This window comes from Curcuma longa, chromosome 8 (genome assembly GCF_044706935.1).
Source record: "Curcuma longa cultivar G26 ecotype Majalengka, Jawa Barat chromosome 8, ITB_CL_G26_1.1, whole genome shotgun sequence".
NCBI lineage: Eukaryota > Viridiplantae > Streptophyta > Magnoliopsida > Zingiberales > Zingiberaceae > Curcuma > Curcuma longa.
This window is the reverse complement of record NC_133868.1, coordinates 4,300,967-4,317,953: the sequence shown is the minus strand read 5'-3', so window position 1 is coordinate 4,317,953 and position 16,987 is coordinate 4,300,967. Positions and strand designations below refer to the sequence as shown.

Here is a 16,987-nt window from a genome sequence, read left to right as displayed (position 1 = left end):
TATTTTTTTGATCCCCTCAACAATTAAGTGCAATGGTTATTTTAAAATTTTAATTATTATAGTCAATATATTTTTTTACTTTAAAGAGTAAAAAAAATGAAATCATAAAAAAGTGGGCCACGATCTGGAAGACGACAACAGACCGTGTGGAGCACGGCGGCCGCCACGCGGCGTCCCCTCGATCTCCCTTTACCTGCCCCAGCCCTAGCAAATATGTACCCGTTCACCCACCGTATTCTCTACTGGAGTACCGGTGGAGCCCACTGTCGTGGCCCACGCCTCGCGAGTCCCGTCCCTTCTTTTTCGCGTGCTAATGTGGGAGCTAATCATAGTCGCCGTTTATAAATAGACGTTATGATTTTGTCAATGGGAGTTGCAACTCCCACAGTTCTCCTTTTCCTCCTCGGTCGTCCCGCTTTTCCTTCTTGCCCGATCTCGGATTCGCGGTGCTCACCCCCAACATTTCTTGCCTATTTCGAGAAATCATCGTCTGCCAGGAAAAAAAAGTGAGAGATCGACAAGCTGAGGGACGGACGGAGTAGGAGAAGCAGCAGGGGAGGAAAGCTCGAGGGATGGGGACGTGCGTGTCGCGTCCGGATAGGTGCGTCGGAGGCCGGTCGAGATCGGCGGACGGGCCGCGAAGGCGTCGTCGTCGAACGATCAGGCGGCGGGCAGCGTCGCGGAAGTCGATGGAGACGATCGACGAGGCGGTGGGCTTCGAAGGGGACGATCCGATGGCATTCAGCAACCCCGCGTTCCAAGGTGATGGCTTGATCCGTGTTTTCGAGCTCTTGAGGATCGATGGGGTTTGTTTGGGGGAAAAGATGGGGTTTTCAATGGGTCTGATTGTTAATTTTTTATCTGCATTGAGCACCTTCTACTTTGCAAAGTCGCTATTTAGAAACTGACTCTAAAATGTTGATCCGAGTTGAGATGTCGGCGGGAGAAGGGTTGCCTTTTTAGATTCGTAGGCCAACTGGGAGATCGTAGTCATCTCTACTGCATTGGCCCATGATCCTACATTTTAAGTAAATGCTTTATAGATCAAGATCACAGTCTCTTCTAGGGTTGCCTTATGTGTTTTTGTACCTATTTGCAAAAATTGTTTTAATATATTGCGTTGTTCAATTGAACAATCTTGTTTTTCTTATCCAACGAGTTTGGGATCTGAATTGCAGTTATGACGACGGCTGGGAGTGTTGAGGAAGCATGGTTTGACACTTTTTCTGTGATAGACTCGGATGAGGAAGACTTCAAGAGTATTCCTGATGGTAGGCTGCACATATCGAATCACCACCGAATTAGAGACGTTCCTTTACAAGAAATTACTTTTAAGTTGATTTGCTGAAAGATGGATAATTCACTACCATGTGTCATCTTCTTCAATTACGTGTCATTCTTGTCTTTGAATAGTGATGTGCCTTCTTCTGCAGATATTCTCTCTCATGGTATTGAAGGCGAAGCCATTGTGAGCCCCAAAGCTTTTAGAGATGACAATCTTGGAGTTACTGGTCCATATGATTTATGTATCATTTCTATGGACCAACAGAAGGGGCAAAAACCAGGAGAGCAGTCTCTGATGAACTCAGTTAGTAATCCAAAATCATTTGTGAGTCATGAGGATCTATCGGTTATTTCCATGGAGGAGAATGTTTGTGGGGAAGAAGAGAGTGTACTGAACAACTGTGGGATCCTTCCCAATAATTGCTTGCCATGCCTAGTTGTTGCCGCATCAACAGTGGAAAAAAGGAAAGCCCTGAGCTCCAGTCCACCAAACTCAGCTAAAAAGGCTTCTTTGAAGCTTTCTTTCAAGCGGAAATCTGGGGAAGCTCATGCTACTTCAACACAATGTGAGTGCTTCTTCTTTATGATTTTATGTTCTTTTCATAGGATAATATCAACATTTTCATTATATGAATAGGACACTACCAACCACCGGCACCAAAAGGAATTTTTCAGCTAGAGGTCATTACCATCCACTATTAACCATTCAGTATCACTAAAACTAATTGTTGAACACTTGAACTTCTCTTTGGTCTTTCCTTCACATTTTCCATAGTTGTCCTTGCTCCATAGTCTAATTAGTTTTCTATATCAGGCCTCCAAATTTGGAAGTTTAGTTTTTATTTACTCTTCTACTTCTATTGAACACATCATTTAAAAACCTTGCTGTTATATTGAGATCCTTATCCCTCTTTTTTGTGTTTTACTTCGACATGGTGAGTAGTTTATATGATCCATGTGACCATGGAATTTGCTAACTTTGTCTCTTCATTTTTGTTAATAGTTTCTACAAAGGCCATCCTTGAGAAGCCACTAGCAGGATCTCAAGTCCAATTCTGTGCACTAGAGAAGAAAATGCTCGACTCTTGGTCACCTATTGAACCCAACACTTTTAGAGTACGAGGGGAACATTACTTGAGGTAGCTGTCTCCAATCTTTTACTTTTTCTGCATTTTAACATGCATGCTATAAGTTGTACAGATGCTGTAGACTGAATTCTTACACTTGATTTTATCTATCTGTCATTAGGGATAAAAAGAAAGATTTGGCTTCCAATTGTGCTTTATATTCTCCATTTGGTGTTGATGTATACTTCTGTCAGCAAAAAATTAATCACATTGCTCGATACGTGCAACTTCCAATTGTAAATTCACTCGGCAAGTTGCCACCTCTGCTTGTAGTTAATGTACAGGTACACATATTCAATACTCAAACTGGCAACTATTTTCCTATTAACTTTCTAAACCAACATTTCTAAGTTTGCCATCCATGCTTGTTAGTAGATCAATGGAAACAAACCGTACCTGGAAAGATAAAATACTTAGAGACTTACCATTCACACTCTGTCAGATTTTAATTTTGTGTCTTATCTGGAAATACAACCAAAGTATCACTGCTTCATCAATATGTTGAGACCCTTACAAAGGTAGCACAGGTAAAACCTGACACTTGCCTATCGCACAAGATGCTAGGCTATATGAAACTTGACACAACAAATGTGAAACCCTGAGCAATATGGGGGATACAAAATCTGATATTGGTGAACTCAAACACTATGAAATTCTGAGAATCAGTCTATAAGATTGTGCTTAACGTGTGTGCATGTTGGAAGCAAATCAAAATTATATGTAAAACCAAATTCCAGTATTCTCGTTTTTCATGTTTCAGATTCTAATCCCTTCTAAGTTGTAAATAAGTGAGAAAATTATCTATTGATAGGGTGCACATATTTTAGCTATTATTTTCTATTTAGTTTTTTAGTAAGGATAATTCTCTAATTTTTTTATATCTCAACTTTAAGCCGATACATTCTAATTTATCAAAATCCTGTATGTTCAGGGTCATGTCAAAAGGTTTGAATTCATTAATTTCATGTAATATTGTGAACAAATATAAGTTTAGACATATGATGCATTATTCTAGGGCATGAAGTCTTCAATTAAAGTATTTAAATTAAAATGATAATAAGATTGCTAATTACAAATAGATAACCAATTTACCTCAATAATTGCATCAACATGTGAAACAAGCACTTGAAACATTATGCAACCACCATCCTCATAAAATTCTAAATTTTGAATCACATTGCGAACATTCTTGGTCCCATTATAGACAATAAGATTGACGGAAGGCGCCAAGCGAAATAAGAGTTAACTAGAGTTTTCTTTCACAAAATCCTCTATGCCTAATTCTATATAGTATTAGAACAAATCCTAGCTGTCTTTTCAAACCCTAACTGTTACTCTAAATTCTAGCCGTCTCTCCTATTGTAGCAGGTGAAGGAATGCTAACCCTAGCCTCCTCTCACTCGTCTCTCGCATCTTGATTGCTGATGGTGGGATAGGCGTTGGGGAGGTAAAATCTTGATTAAGGCAAGCAGCAACGTGATAGGAAAGAAGGGATCTTTCGAACAACCCTTCTCTTTATATTAGTTCAGTCAAGCTAGATGGAACAAACTACCTTACTTGGTTGCAATCATTCTTGCTATTCATTCAGTATACAGGATTGCAAGGCTACATCAATTAGGGAAAAGAAAATCGATTTTACACTAATCTTGGACTTAGCAAATGGGAGTTAGAGAGTTCTCTTTTCATGTCACGGTTGATCAACTCAATGCAACTACATCTTGCACGAGGTTACCTTCTCTAAGATACAACTTAGAAATTTTGGAATGTAGCTGCTAATGACCAAAAATATGACAGTTGCCTAGAATTTTTCTAAATTTAGTGGCTTGTGTTAAACATAACTACTATCAATATTTTCAAGCATCATGTATGACATACAATAAAGTTTCATAAAGTAATTGAAAGGGAACGTGTGTATGATTTTTTGGCAGGACTGAATAATGTATTCAATCAAAGAATATTAGTTTTTGGGCATGGCCCTTTTTCCTCCTTACAACAAGCATAAAACTATGTGCAGCATAAAGAGAGTAAACGTAATGCTATATTGCCAATTATCTCTACTGACCGATTAGGAATGCTTGTTGATTTCTACCATAGCTATAAAACCTAATATAAGCTAGAAGTGAAACTATAAGGGAGAAGAGTAAGCTAATAGAAAGTTTGATTAATGTAGGAAACCAAAACATACCAAAGACATGCTGGAAATTTCATGGCCATTCAACATGTGGTTGAGGTGGAAAAAAAAATTTGGTGGTCCACAGTCTCAAGCTCGCATGTTTAAAACTCTTGATACTAGGCTGCCAAGAGAAACCAATCCTTCCAATGGACTGTCTCTCAAGCTCCTTATGGCAAGACTTGAGTCTCATTCTACCATAGCTACTCCTCATATTGAACATTTAAGTATGCCATGTTCATCCTTTAACACTAGTCATGCTGTCCAACATATCCATGGTATTTCTGATGGCTTGTGGATTTTTGATTCTGGAGCATCTGAATCATATGAGTAGTGCTTGTAAAAATTCCTCACTGATTCTTTTTGTTTAGGACGAGATAAAATTCGTGTAGCTGATTGGTTTTTATCTCTTATTGTCGAGAAAGGAGTTAGATCATAGTCAACATTCTATTTCTAACTTTGTTTCTTATGCTTCCTATAGAGTTTTTTGTCTTACATTCTATCTCTATACCACAGAGGTGGAAGGAAGATGTTAATGATCCTGAATGGAAAGATGCCATGATGGAAGAGATGAAAGCCTTAGTCAAAAATAGAACTTGGGAGTTTGTGGACCTACCTTTAGGCAAAAGGCCAGTAGGATATAAGTGGGTATTCAAAGTGAAACATACGACAAATGGTTTATTGAGAGGCTAAAAGCTTAGTTGGTGGCAAAGAGTTTCCCCTAGACCTACTGAATTGATTACAAGACACTTTTGCACTTACTGCCAATATGAATTCTTAAGGGTTGTCTTATCTTATGCTACTAATCTGGGATGGGACCTTCAGTAGTATGATGCCAAAAATGCCTTCCTACATGGTGAGTTAGAAGAGGAAGTTTATATGAAAACTCCACTTGTTTTTTTGTCAGAAAATTGAAGCGATGAAGGGAAGGTCTATTACTTTAAAAAGTCTCTAGGCTTGCCGTGATGCTAGCTTCGTTCTTCGTGCGTGAACTGAATAATGTTAAAGCAAAATATATACATAAGCTAACCAATTAACTACATGCATATCTTTGAAATACCTCCACTATTATTAAGCACATATCTCAACAATTTACTCGAAGATTAAAAACTCCAAAAGTGAGCACAAAATGTAAAGTGGGTATAAGAAAGAAGTGCATGATGTAAAATGATGCATCTCATAAGAGTCCAAAGAACAACCGATAATGAATGTCGTAATTTTCTATATTTAACTTGATTAATCCTTTAATACAATTTCTCTAAATATTTTCTCTTAAACGAATTCAACATTTCTCGTACTTTCTCTTTTATTGTCTTATCAATATTCTTTATTTAATTTATCAATCAATCTATCAATACATACTACATATGCTAGACGGTCCGCACTCTGCCTAGTAAAGGATGCATCATATCTATCTATATAGATAAATGACTTACAATTCATCCAAAACGAAGTACATCCTAATCATACATGAATACAATAAGGTGAACATCCCACAATCCACCTAGTAAAGGTATATCATATATACATAAGGTGAACAACCCGCAATCCATCCAATACGAGATATATTGTAAATATATAATAGGTGAACGACTCACAATCCACCCAATAAAGATGTATCATATATACATAGGGTGAATGACCTGCAATACATCTAATACGCAATACATCATGTATATGCATATATACATAGATAGGGTGAACGACTCGTATAATCTACACGAAATACTTCTCATATAAGAATAGGATGAACGACCCACAATCCACCCAATGAAGAAAATCATCTTAATTTAGCCGAAGCCTATGAACATGTGAAAAGACTCAAGAGTTCTCTTTATGCACAGAGCCAACTGCTCTATACTATAAATAATCACGCAACTCTTAGAGAGTGGAGTCGAAGTTCTAGACTACAAATAATCATGCAAATCTTAGATAGTGGAGCCAAAACTCAACTATTAGAGAGCGGAGCTGAAGCTCTATACCTCTAGTATTGCATTCATCATTCTCTTAATTCAGCATAAGGTTTACACAACTTTTTATCATAGAGTTGAAACTCTACAGTTTAAGTAGTTCATTTATAGTTTTGTTAACTTAGTACAAATAACTTGCAACTCATTTTAGAACGTAAAGCTAAAGTTCAGTATAAACAATATATCAATTGCTTTATCTATTTGGAGATATATTTACATCTTAAATTTTCTCTCAATTTCTTATAGTATTCATATTCTGATAAAATATTACTATTGATTCCCATGTTCTTTATATCTCAATTTTAATTATGCCATAAACAAATTTTAAGAAGAATAGGGAGGGATGAATAACAATAAGATCAAATAAGGACAAGTAATGTGAAAGCATATATCGACCAACAAGAGAAGAAATACTTTATTATTAAATCTACTTTAACAAAATTAATCATGCATAAGGTAATTAAGGTGAAACAAGTAGGAAGACCCACCTCAAATAAAGAAATTCCACTGTATATTATGTTATGCACCTTGAGGCTCCATGGTCACTTTCAACTCATATCCTGACTTACTCCAATCCACCTCCTTGAGAATCATAAGTCCCAACCTTGTAAACCCAAACATTCCGGGCTAATAGTTGTTGTCCGTGAAGAGATCAATTAATTTCTATTTAGAGCTAGGTGGGGAGGCGTAATGTCGCTAGTAGGAAGCAACAATAAGGCGGACAATGGTTAGCTACCATGGTTGCTACTGCTTCCAACAAGGGCACCAACTTGATTCCGACATGGGCAATCATGCCATGAAGACACATCGTATAGGGCTGCCCATGAAGGTGATAACAACAACAACGTCTAGAGTGATGGTGTCGTGAAGTGGCATTGGCGTCATGAGGCCACAATGATGGCGGTGTCTTAGAACCACGACGATGGCAACATTGCGAGATCATGTTGGTGATGACATGGTGCACGATGGCATGGGGCCACAACGACAAAAGCATTGCAAGGCCACAGTGATGGTGACGCAAGGCTATAACGACGACTTCGACGCGAGGCTACAATGACGATGGCGGCGCGAGGCTACAATGACGATGGCGGTACGTGAGTGGAGAAAAATAGAGTTTTAGGATGACGGATGACATGCACGGGAGGAATAGAAAAAGAAGAGATGATTAGACTGAAGAAACATTTGAGTTTGATATTAAAGATTTGGACCAACTAAGATATATTTTTAGATTAGAAGTTGCTTAATAAAAAAAGACATTTATTTCTTAAAGAAAATATGTTCTTGACTTACTAAAGAAAACAAGAACGTTATGTTGTAAACCTACACATACTTCCATTGAAGTCAATCATAGACTTAAAAGAAAATGTTGGAGGATTAGTCTATATTTGTCAGTATCAAAGATTAGTTGGGAGGCTCAATTATCTCTCCTATACAACCTAACATTGCCTATTCTTGCAATAAGTACAATAAATCAATTTACGCACAGCCCTAGGATTATACATCTTCATGCTATTTTGGATTCTACGATATCTCAAACGTAGTCTTGGGAAAGCATTACACTTCTCAAGCAATTGTCATTTGGGAATGGAAGCATACACTGATATTGATTGTGCAAAATCTCCTAATGATAGAAGATCTACTTTCGAATATTGTGCATTCATTGGTGGAAATCTTGTAATTTGGAGAAGCAAACAAATAGGGTGTGCTTGATAGGTAAAGTGCTTTAGTGTGGTTGATAGGTTCAAGTGCTTTAGTGTGGTTGATAGGTTTAAGTGCTTTAGTGTGGTTTAGTAGAATACATAGCAATGGAGCAATGGCATGGGGAGTTTAACTTCTATGGCTTATAAGGTATATGCAAAATATTCATCTTCTCTAAAAGGAGTCTGTGTTGCTATATTGTGACAATAAAATAGCTATTAGCATCACTCATAATTAGTCCAGCATGATCGTATCAAGAATTTTGAATTTGATTGATTATTTAACAAAGAAAAAAATAGATGATCACAGCTTAAGAATCATCTATGTAGATTTAAGGAGCCAACTTGCTGATGCATATACTAAGGGCTTATATAGTAGATTATTTCATTCATTTGTATAGAAGATGGGTATGACATATATTACATACACCATCTTGAGGTGAGGGGGAGTGTTGACAGGGGTATACATGTTTTGGTTATTATTTTCTATTTAGTTGTATTTTTGTAATTTTTTTATATCAAGTTTATTATAAATAGGAGTTAACTGGAATAGAGACAGCAAATCCTATTTTCTTTCAAAAAATCTTCTATGCCCAATTCCAAACATGATCAAATATTAATTATGATCAATATTAATGGAAAATAAGGAATGCCACTTCATGAAGCTCTAAAGAAAAAGTAAACATAACTTTATTAGAAAGGATCACAAACTGAATTAAGATTGAATGTTTTTCATTTGTAACATATATGCCATTTCTACAATATTAGTTTTGAAATCTTTGAGGTCTAGAGCTTCTTACGGAAAAGTTAGATCTAGTTGACCAAACATCATAAGTTGTCATAATCTAATTGAAGCAAATTAGAAGGTATATATTTTTCTAGGAGTAGCTAGTATGGTTGATTTAAGAGTCATGATATTATGTTATTACGTATTTTAAATGATAATGCATGTAAAAACATAAGCCAGTACAATCAAATAGTGCACAATCTAAAGTTGACAACATTATGGCATCGAAGATTTAGAATTATGCACTTTATCTTCTTTTGATGATAGATAATGTACTTCATTTTTTATACTTGAATTTATGGCTTTTGAGTTTCTCCCAATCTCACGTTAATCTGCAAAGTATTATCATGTGGAAATAATACACTACAGACTATATAACTGTTTTAATAAAGCATCATGATCTTGGTTTTAAATGCTTTAAATATGGCGCTTTTCCTTTTGTGCTCATCCTACTAAAAGCCTTTTGTTTTCTGATGATCACAAGTGTGGTAGGGATTGCCTAATTCTTGTTTATAAAAATTACAAGTATCTGTCATTCAAAAGCACTATTAAAAAAACTAATCCAGCCATTGAAACAAAGTGATTAATCAAGGTTAACAATTTTCTCCTTGTCTTTCTAAATAACCAATAAATAGTGACACTAGAATTATTCTACAATTTCCAGCTCTTCCTTTGTTAAATTCTGTTTCTCCTCCTTTGTTCAGTTTCTTTTATCCAGCTCTACCTAACTATCAGCCATAAATGGAGATTACAGAGTAGGAAAAAAATATTGTAGTGTAAGACAGACAATAGATGGCAGCGATTACCCATACTGAGTGGTTCAACACCTCTATCATAAGGGTAGTTGGAAACTAACACATTCACAGAGAATTTAGAGTAAAGTGGGGTTTTTGCCATCATGATGCAACTGGTAAGATAGCTGTGTTGGCTGGCTGAGCTGGGCATCGGAACTGATCTGTCCGACTATAAGAAGGTGTGAAGCTGTATCTATTTGATATTTAACAGCATTTATAATCTTTTTATGTCAGCTCTTCTATTGTGCAAAATTTACATGCTGCGATGATTTCTTATAGATGATCCCTATGACCTTTATATATTAAATTTTATTAAACTTTAAACATGCTTGTTAGCCAGACAAAAATGGGAAAAAATGCTTTTGGTTCCAGCAGTATATTGATCTGTGGTTGTCTCTTGAATAACCTAGCTATTTCCTTTTCTTTGTATTTTATTCTGAAGATCTTATCACTCTCTCTCAGGTTCCTCTCTATCCTGCAACTATTTTTCAGAGTGAAAGTGATGGTGAAGGAATGAGCTTTGTGTTATATTTTCGTCTCTCAGAAGGCTACTCAAAGGAACTTCCATCTCATTTTTTGGAGAATGTTCGAGTAAGATTAATACTATCATATTGCTCTTATCCTTTAAACTCCACCAAAATAAAAGATTATACATTTAGTACTGGACATTATGTGCTGAGCTATTTTGAGAAAAGCACTTTACTAGTCTTCAATTAGTCTTTGCTCATATTTCAATATTCATTAATTAGTTTCATCTGCTAATTCTAAGCACATCAGCTTACTTTTCATATTTTGTGATACACAAATGCTTGAGAATCTCATTTGAAGTGTGACCTGAGTTAGGTTGACAAAGAAAATTTCATTTTACATGCCTTCATACGAGTTGAAACATTAGGTTGTGGTTGATTTCTTCTGATTCCCTTGCTACTGCCCTGATGTAGCATCGGGAACAATTTCATATAGAAGAAATGTAATCTCACATAGAAAAATAAAAATTGTATTAAATCAAAGAATCCCTTGCACGAGGGATCCTAATCCCTTTTTGTGAAAAAAAACCAACCAATTCCCCTAAAACATATAGCAAACTTTAATAAACTTAAAACAGCTTTTAAAAATCTAGAACTTGTAAAATAATTTTAACTCTGATTTTCGAACCACATCACGTCCTTTTATGCCATCTTGAAAAAGGTTTCCAAAATGACAGGTCATATCAAGAAAATCTTAACTAGCTTCTAGTTGCAGTTTTGGATATGAATTTTGTACAGTAGAAGTCCAGCATTATTTGATACTAAATCATCTTCCTAGAGGCTCACTCTAAATGGCACATACTGAATTACACTACCATTCAAAGTCCAGAAATGTTGCAAAACTTTGCTGCATTAGATCTTCTGGGAAGAATTTGATTTTTCACATGTGTTGCTCATCTAATTTTTAGGATGTTTTTATCGAATTCCAGTCACATGGCCTACCATCATGCATGCATCATTTTTTAACTCGCAACTGCATGCATTTTCTGTCGAGTAATATGATGTGTAATCTATAACTGTTTAAGTGCGTCTAGCCTTAATGGGAAAGAAAGTTTACTGACATAAATCTTATTCCAACTTCTTGAAAAGACGATCTCTGATTTTTGTCAGTTAGCCAATATTCTTGTTTCTATTTGGTTAGTTGTCCTACGGATTCTTTACATCATTTAAATGCAGAATTCTTTACATTACTTAAATGTTTGTATTTTTTTTGTTGTGATAGAGGCTAATTGATGATGAAGTAGAAAGGTGCAGAGGTTTCCCTATGGATTCAGTAGTACCCTTCAGAGAAAGGTTAAAGATACTTGGTCGTGTAGCAAATGTGGAGGATCTTCCTTTAAGCACTGCACAGCGGAAGCTTATGCATGCGTACAATGAGAAGCCAGTGTTATCTCGACCTCAGCACGAATTCTACCTGGTATACCTGTCTTGTTTGGAATTCAAAACAAATCTAGACTACCTCCTGATCCAAATTGTCTTATAATATCTTTTCGGGTCTGCAATAATAGAGTTGTTCCACTGCCACTTCGGCATTATAGGATGGAGCGATTAGGTTATCTATAGAAGTAGTTTCATCTGCTTTCCTACTAAACGTGATATATGCATAAACTAAATTAAAATTAATGTGAGAAAGATTGAGAAATCTGATATGATAAGCAGTCACACCAATATGAAGCAATAATTTCTAATGTCGTTAAACGTGTTCAAGTTTTATTCATCCTAAACCAGGCTTATTATGGTCAATAGGTTTTCTACTCATGCTTAGTGTTGCCAACTAACTACTTGTGGTTTTGATGTATGCATCATTTGCAGGGCAAGAATTATTTCGAGATTGATATTGACATGCATAGATTCAGTTACATCGCGAGGAAAGGGTTTGAAACCTTTATTGATCGGCTGAAGCTCTGTATCTTGGATATTGGCCTAACAATACAGGTAGAAATCTTATGACACTTGGCATTTCTAACTTTACTAAGAAGCACACAAAGAACTAGTTCACTTGCCATAGAGAGTAATTTCTTTTACGTTACAGGGAAACATGCCAGAGGACTTGCCAGAGCATATCTTATGCTGCGTGCGGTTGAATGGGATCGACTATTCCAATTACCTTCAACTCGCAGTACATTGACATCAAGTTCCGAGAAATTGATGATATCCACTTTGGTGTTAGATCACCTATAGCCACATTTCCAGGGGAAATTGAATAGCAAAGGATGAACAAAAGGAAGAGAGTGCTCGAAGCACTGACTAATAGACACACACAAAAGACTAATGCAATTCTTTAAAAGAGTCCTCTTCGAATCTCGGAAAACTTTCCGTATGGTAGTTTACTAAATAGTAAATTTCATTGGAGGAGTATTTCATCAATCGACTGGTAGATTGGCTGTCGATATGCTACCCAGAAAATGAGTTGCAAGTTGAGAGCCATGGAGAGTTGCTACAGCTTCTGTTGTTGTATCTGCAAAACTTTATGCAGAACTTTGTTTGGTCAATGGAAAGGACCCACTGTGCTTACTCTCCAAATATAGACAAAATCTTCATTGTATTGCCTCCATTTGTATGTGCTTCAAGTTCAAACTGAGGTGGTGGTATCTTTTAGCTCTCGGAACATAATTAAGTTGATTACGATGGAGTAGAATTATTTTAGTGGTTAAGAGTCGAATTTCGATGAAGTCAAGACAATGTCTTTATCCGTTGTGGTCAATTATAATTTTTTGATTTACTTCTTCACAGATAGTTGTAAGATTGATCGTCGTGATTGGAATGATAGATTTTATCTTTTGTTGAAGGTGGTATCTTTTAACTTGTTGAAAGTTTTTATTTTATAAATTATGAGGGTCGAGACAAAAAAAAAAAGGGTATGTTTTGAACGGGGTAAAATGAAAAATTAAATAAAATATGGGAGCAAATCAAAATGTTATCATTCTATTTTTTTATTTAAAAAAATCAACCGATTGCACAGTCATTGACTCAGTGGACTACCTTGAGCTCGTCTCCTCCGATGGCGATCGCGTCCCGCCTCCTCCTCCTCCTCCTCCTCGTCGTCCTCCTCGTCTCCGCCACCTCGGCCTCCAAACTAGGCGACCTTCTCAAGAAGTACGACCTCCCGAAGGGCATCCTCCCGCACGCCAAGCACCACTCGCTCTCCGACGACGGCGACCTGACCGTCGAGCTCAAGGCACCCTGCTACATCCAGTTCTCCGACCTCGTTTACTACGATCGGTCCATCGCCGGCACGCTCTCCTACGGCGCCCTCTCCGATCTCTCCGGCGTCCAGGTGAAGAAGCTCTTCGTGTGGCTCCCCGTCTCCGCCATCGAGGCCCGCCCCGACTCCGGCACCGTCGACTTCAAGGTCGCCTTCCTCACCCTTTCTTACTCCGCCGACGAGTTCCAGAAAACTAGGGATTGCTTGGACTCCGCCGAAGAATCGGAATTCCTTCCCTTCGCGGAGGTAGGTCGACTGGATCGGTTAGTTCTTGCCCTAAATTAACGAAAATTTTTATGGTGTTTTCAGGTGAAAAATTAATTTAGCAAAAAAAGGAATTATTTTTTCTATAGTTTTAAAGTTTAATTATCTCGTGTGGCTCAATAATTTCATATCTTTCCTGAAAAGAAAAAGAAAAAGACAAAGAAAAAAAATCAATCAAAATCTGATATTTTGAGGCTTGTGTTAAAGATTTGATGCAGTCTAGTCTTTTGCAGGATTAAGCTGAAAGTAAGTGAAGGGTTGTAGAATGCTGATGTGATGTCTACAGAACTTTCTAGCTTTAATGAAATAAAAGTGTTAATAAAATATGTGAATAGTTAGAGATAGTGCAGTAGTCTCCTTTGGGGGGATTATTTGTACATGGCATTTGCTGTACTAAATCTAAAGGTGTACTGGGCTTGTAAGAATTGCTATTGGTTCTTATGGAATATTATTGAATAAATATCTTTAAATTGAATTAAAAAAAATAAAACTTAAGGATTTTTTTTTTTTGGATGTTAGAGTTGTTAAGCTGATGGTGGTTAGTTGGAATAACAACATTATCTTTGATGGTAAAGGATGGTAAACAAGTCAAGCAAAATCAAATTTTATAAATTTCAAACTTATTTAATAAGATAATCGAGTCAAATTAAGTTTAAAAATGAGTCAAGCTGTTGAAATAATTGTTTAAATTTGGTTTGATTTCTATTTTACGAGTTTGAATTTGATTCAATTTTAGTTTGAGCTTGATTTGTTTAGATGTTATCAATATGACAAAAGGTGATTTAGTTCATTCCAAGCGATCAAGTATCGTCAATCCCATAGCGAAATATAAGTAGATAAAACAGGTATTGAATAGACCCCCAAATGGGGGCTCGTTTGGGTGTTATCAAGCTTAGTTAGAGTTTAGTTCAATCTTGACTTGAGCTTGTTTGAAATTTTATATTTTAAATTTATTTGGTTGGTTATTGAGCTTGATAATACATATTTATTTATTCATTTTGAAAGTTTTTTTTTTATTTATTTAGCATGTTGATAAAAATTTTATTGATGAACATGATTCATGAATATTGTTCACGAATATTATTCATGAATGTTGTTCATAATATTTTTTATGAATGTTGTTCACGAATATTAACAAGCTGAATATATATGTGTTCAAGTTTGTTCATTTAGTTTAACGAGTTATTCAAGCTTGTTCATTTAATTGATTTTATGTGTATTAAACGAATATAAATAAATTCTTACCAAATCGAATATCAAATTTATTTACGAATATTTGGTTCATTTACTATCCTAGTCTTATCTCATTATGTGTGATCGGTTATCTAGTTCTTATCTATGATGAAATTCAAATGAAACATATATTTTACTTCATAAAACCGAAATGAAACATCTATTTTACTTAGTTCTTATCTATGATGAAATTCAAATGAAACATCTATTTTACTTCATTTGTATCTATTTCATTCTCTAATAATCATAGAAAATTGGAATTCGTTTGCTATTATTGTATTCCATTGGATGAATAAACACATGAAAAGGATAATGATAAAATGGCAATCTTTACAGACCATGCTAAAATTAAATTAGCAAAGTGATAAGCCCTGTTTATGATGTAACAGGATTTATACAAGTCAATAGATGCTGATGCTTCAAAACTTCAATTTTGTTTTGAAGCAATTCATAAAATAATTTGTCATCCTTGATCCCCACTAGACCAAAACACTACCTGAAAGGAAGAAATTGCATTAGGGTGCAACCTAGTTCAAGTGTTCTCTTTTCTTTATTAAAGCTCTATGGAAAGCTAAAGTATAGACGCATAAGTAAAAATCTTCAGTTTCCAAAACTCTTAAATAACGACGAATTCCGCTTCAACTGCCCATGTAGTCAGCAGAATGATCGATTCACATTCTATTCGACGAGCCCACGCTGCTTGAAAACATCGAGCATAGCTACACCATTCTTGGCTAGGGACTCCACCACCGTTACACCAGCTTCTCTAAGCGTTTTGATTTTATCCTGTGCTGTTCCCTTCCCGCCTGACACAATTGCTGCAAAAACACCAACAGAAAGGTGTCTATCTATAGCAGGCGATAACCGAAATTATGCAGAAACAGATCTATGTTACATGTAAACAATACTTAATCAGTTCCAATCCAGGACAAGAAAAAATGCTACAAGTGCAACACTGAAGGTGAAGGTGCATGACTATGACTACAAAGTGGTAGGAAGGGTAAACGATATCAGTGAGTTAGAGGTGTTACAGTAACGCATAGCTTTGTCAAGAAGTTCCATGAAAATATTTGACAAAACAGCAAGAACACTGACAATAAGCCCTAACATATGCCAATTTCCAGAGAAAGGTTGTGTCAAGCTATATAATCCTAGCTGTTTGTTGTTGCCTTTGTCAATCTTTCCTAGAACTGAGGAAAATCTAGCATACAATACAAAAAAAAAAAAATCAGAATCGTATTTGGTAACTTTATATTGCCTAAAGTATTTAATAATTAATTCATTCAAAACAGATGAGGAAGCTGTGTCAAGCAAGCTCGTCAGTAAAGTTGGAGAGAACTGCACTCCACCAAATGGGTTGCGCCACACAGGGAGCTCATCAGGAAAGTTTGGCAAAGCTACAGGGCCAATAAGCAGCACTGAGAAAGCTCGTAGGGCAAGTTGGAGAAAGTTGTGCCCTGTTGAGAGAGTTGCATGCTTAACCAGTTCAATCAGATCTCTACTTTCTACAATCTCAACTAAACATGGTTAAAGAAGTCAGTTTCCCTTCCATCTCTCCCTCCCCAGCAGGTAAACAGGCACAAAGTTAAAGACCAATATGCACATTGCTCTCCACTTTTGAGATGATGAAACATCTTGTCCTAAATCTTCAACAAAGCACCAGAACTCTGCAACTATTTCAACTGACAGAATCTAACCACCGATACTAAAATTTGCTTTGTCACTACCAAATAAGTAGTGTGTACTCTCTGAAGTTAACCAAGGCATGTTAGTAAAGAATTTTGTCCAATATCATCACCCTTTGGATCTCAAACTGCATTTATCCTTGGCAAATGCACATCCACATGAAATCATCTTGTTTGTATGCTTCTCTAGAGTACATTTATGAGTTTATTATCTAAAAGAATATTATAATCAGACACCTCTGCT

The 16,987-nt window shown here is 36.2% G+C and overlaps 2 protein-coding genes across 2 annotated transcripts; both read left to right on the top strand.

Annotated features, from left to right (window-relative positions):
- The first annotated feature begins 389 nt into the window (after nucleotides 1-389).
- LOC141833635 (uncharacterized) lies at nucleotides 390-13,086 on the top strand. The gene is made up of 9 exons (XM_074721119.1): nucleotides 390-762; nucleotides 1,179-1,271; nucleotides 1,434-1,850; nucleotides 2,288-2,423; nucleotides 2,533-2,695; nucleotides 10,292-10,420; nucleotides 11,579-11,773; nucleotides 12,169-12,291; nucleotides 12,389-13,086. The coding sequence occupies exons 1-9, from the start codon at nucleotides 573-575 to the stop codon at nucleotides 12,482-12,484; spliced, it is 1,542 nt and encodes a 513-aa protein (XP_074577220.1). The 5' UTR covers nucleotides 390-572; the 3' UTR covers nucleotides 12,485-13,086.
- A 231-nt stretch (nucleotides 13,087-13,317) lies between these two features.
- Nucleotides 13,318-14,285, top strand: LOC141833831 (uncharacterized protein At5g01610-like). Its single transcript, XM_074721329.1, has 2 exons — nucleotides 13,318-13,807; nucleotides 14,059-14,285. Exons 1-2 carry the CDS (start codon nucleotides 13,358-13,360, stop codon nucleotides 14,062-14,064), a joined length of 456 nt encoding a protein of 151 aa, XP_074577430.1. The 5' UTR covers nucleotides 13,318-13,357; the 3' UTR covers nucleotides 14,065-14,285.
- Nucleotides 14,286-16,987: the final 2,702 nt, after the last annotated feature.

What these genes read in the sequence shown, in the direction of transcription:
- LOC141833635 (XM_074721119.1), top strand. Translation starts at nt 573, where the DNA reads ATGGGGACGTGCGTGTCGCGTCCGGATAGGTGCGTCGGAGGCCGGTCG. An exon ending in CTTCAAGAGTATTCCTGATG is followed by an intron (nt 1,272 to 1,433) that starts GTAGGCTGCACA and finishes CTTCTTCTGCAG; the next exon opens with ATATTCTCTCTCATGGTATT. An exon ending in TGCTTGTAGTTAATGTACAG is followed by an intron (nt 2,696 to 10,291) that starts GTACACATATTC and finishes ACTCTCTCTCAG; the next exon opens with GTTCCTCTCTATCCTGCAAC.
- LOC141833831 (XM_074721329.1), top strand. Translation starts at nt 13,358, where the DNA reads ATGGCGATCGCGTCCCGCCTCCTCCTCCTCCTCCTCCTCGTCGTCCTC.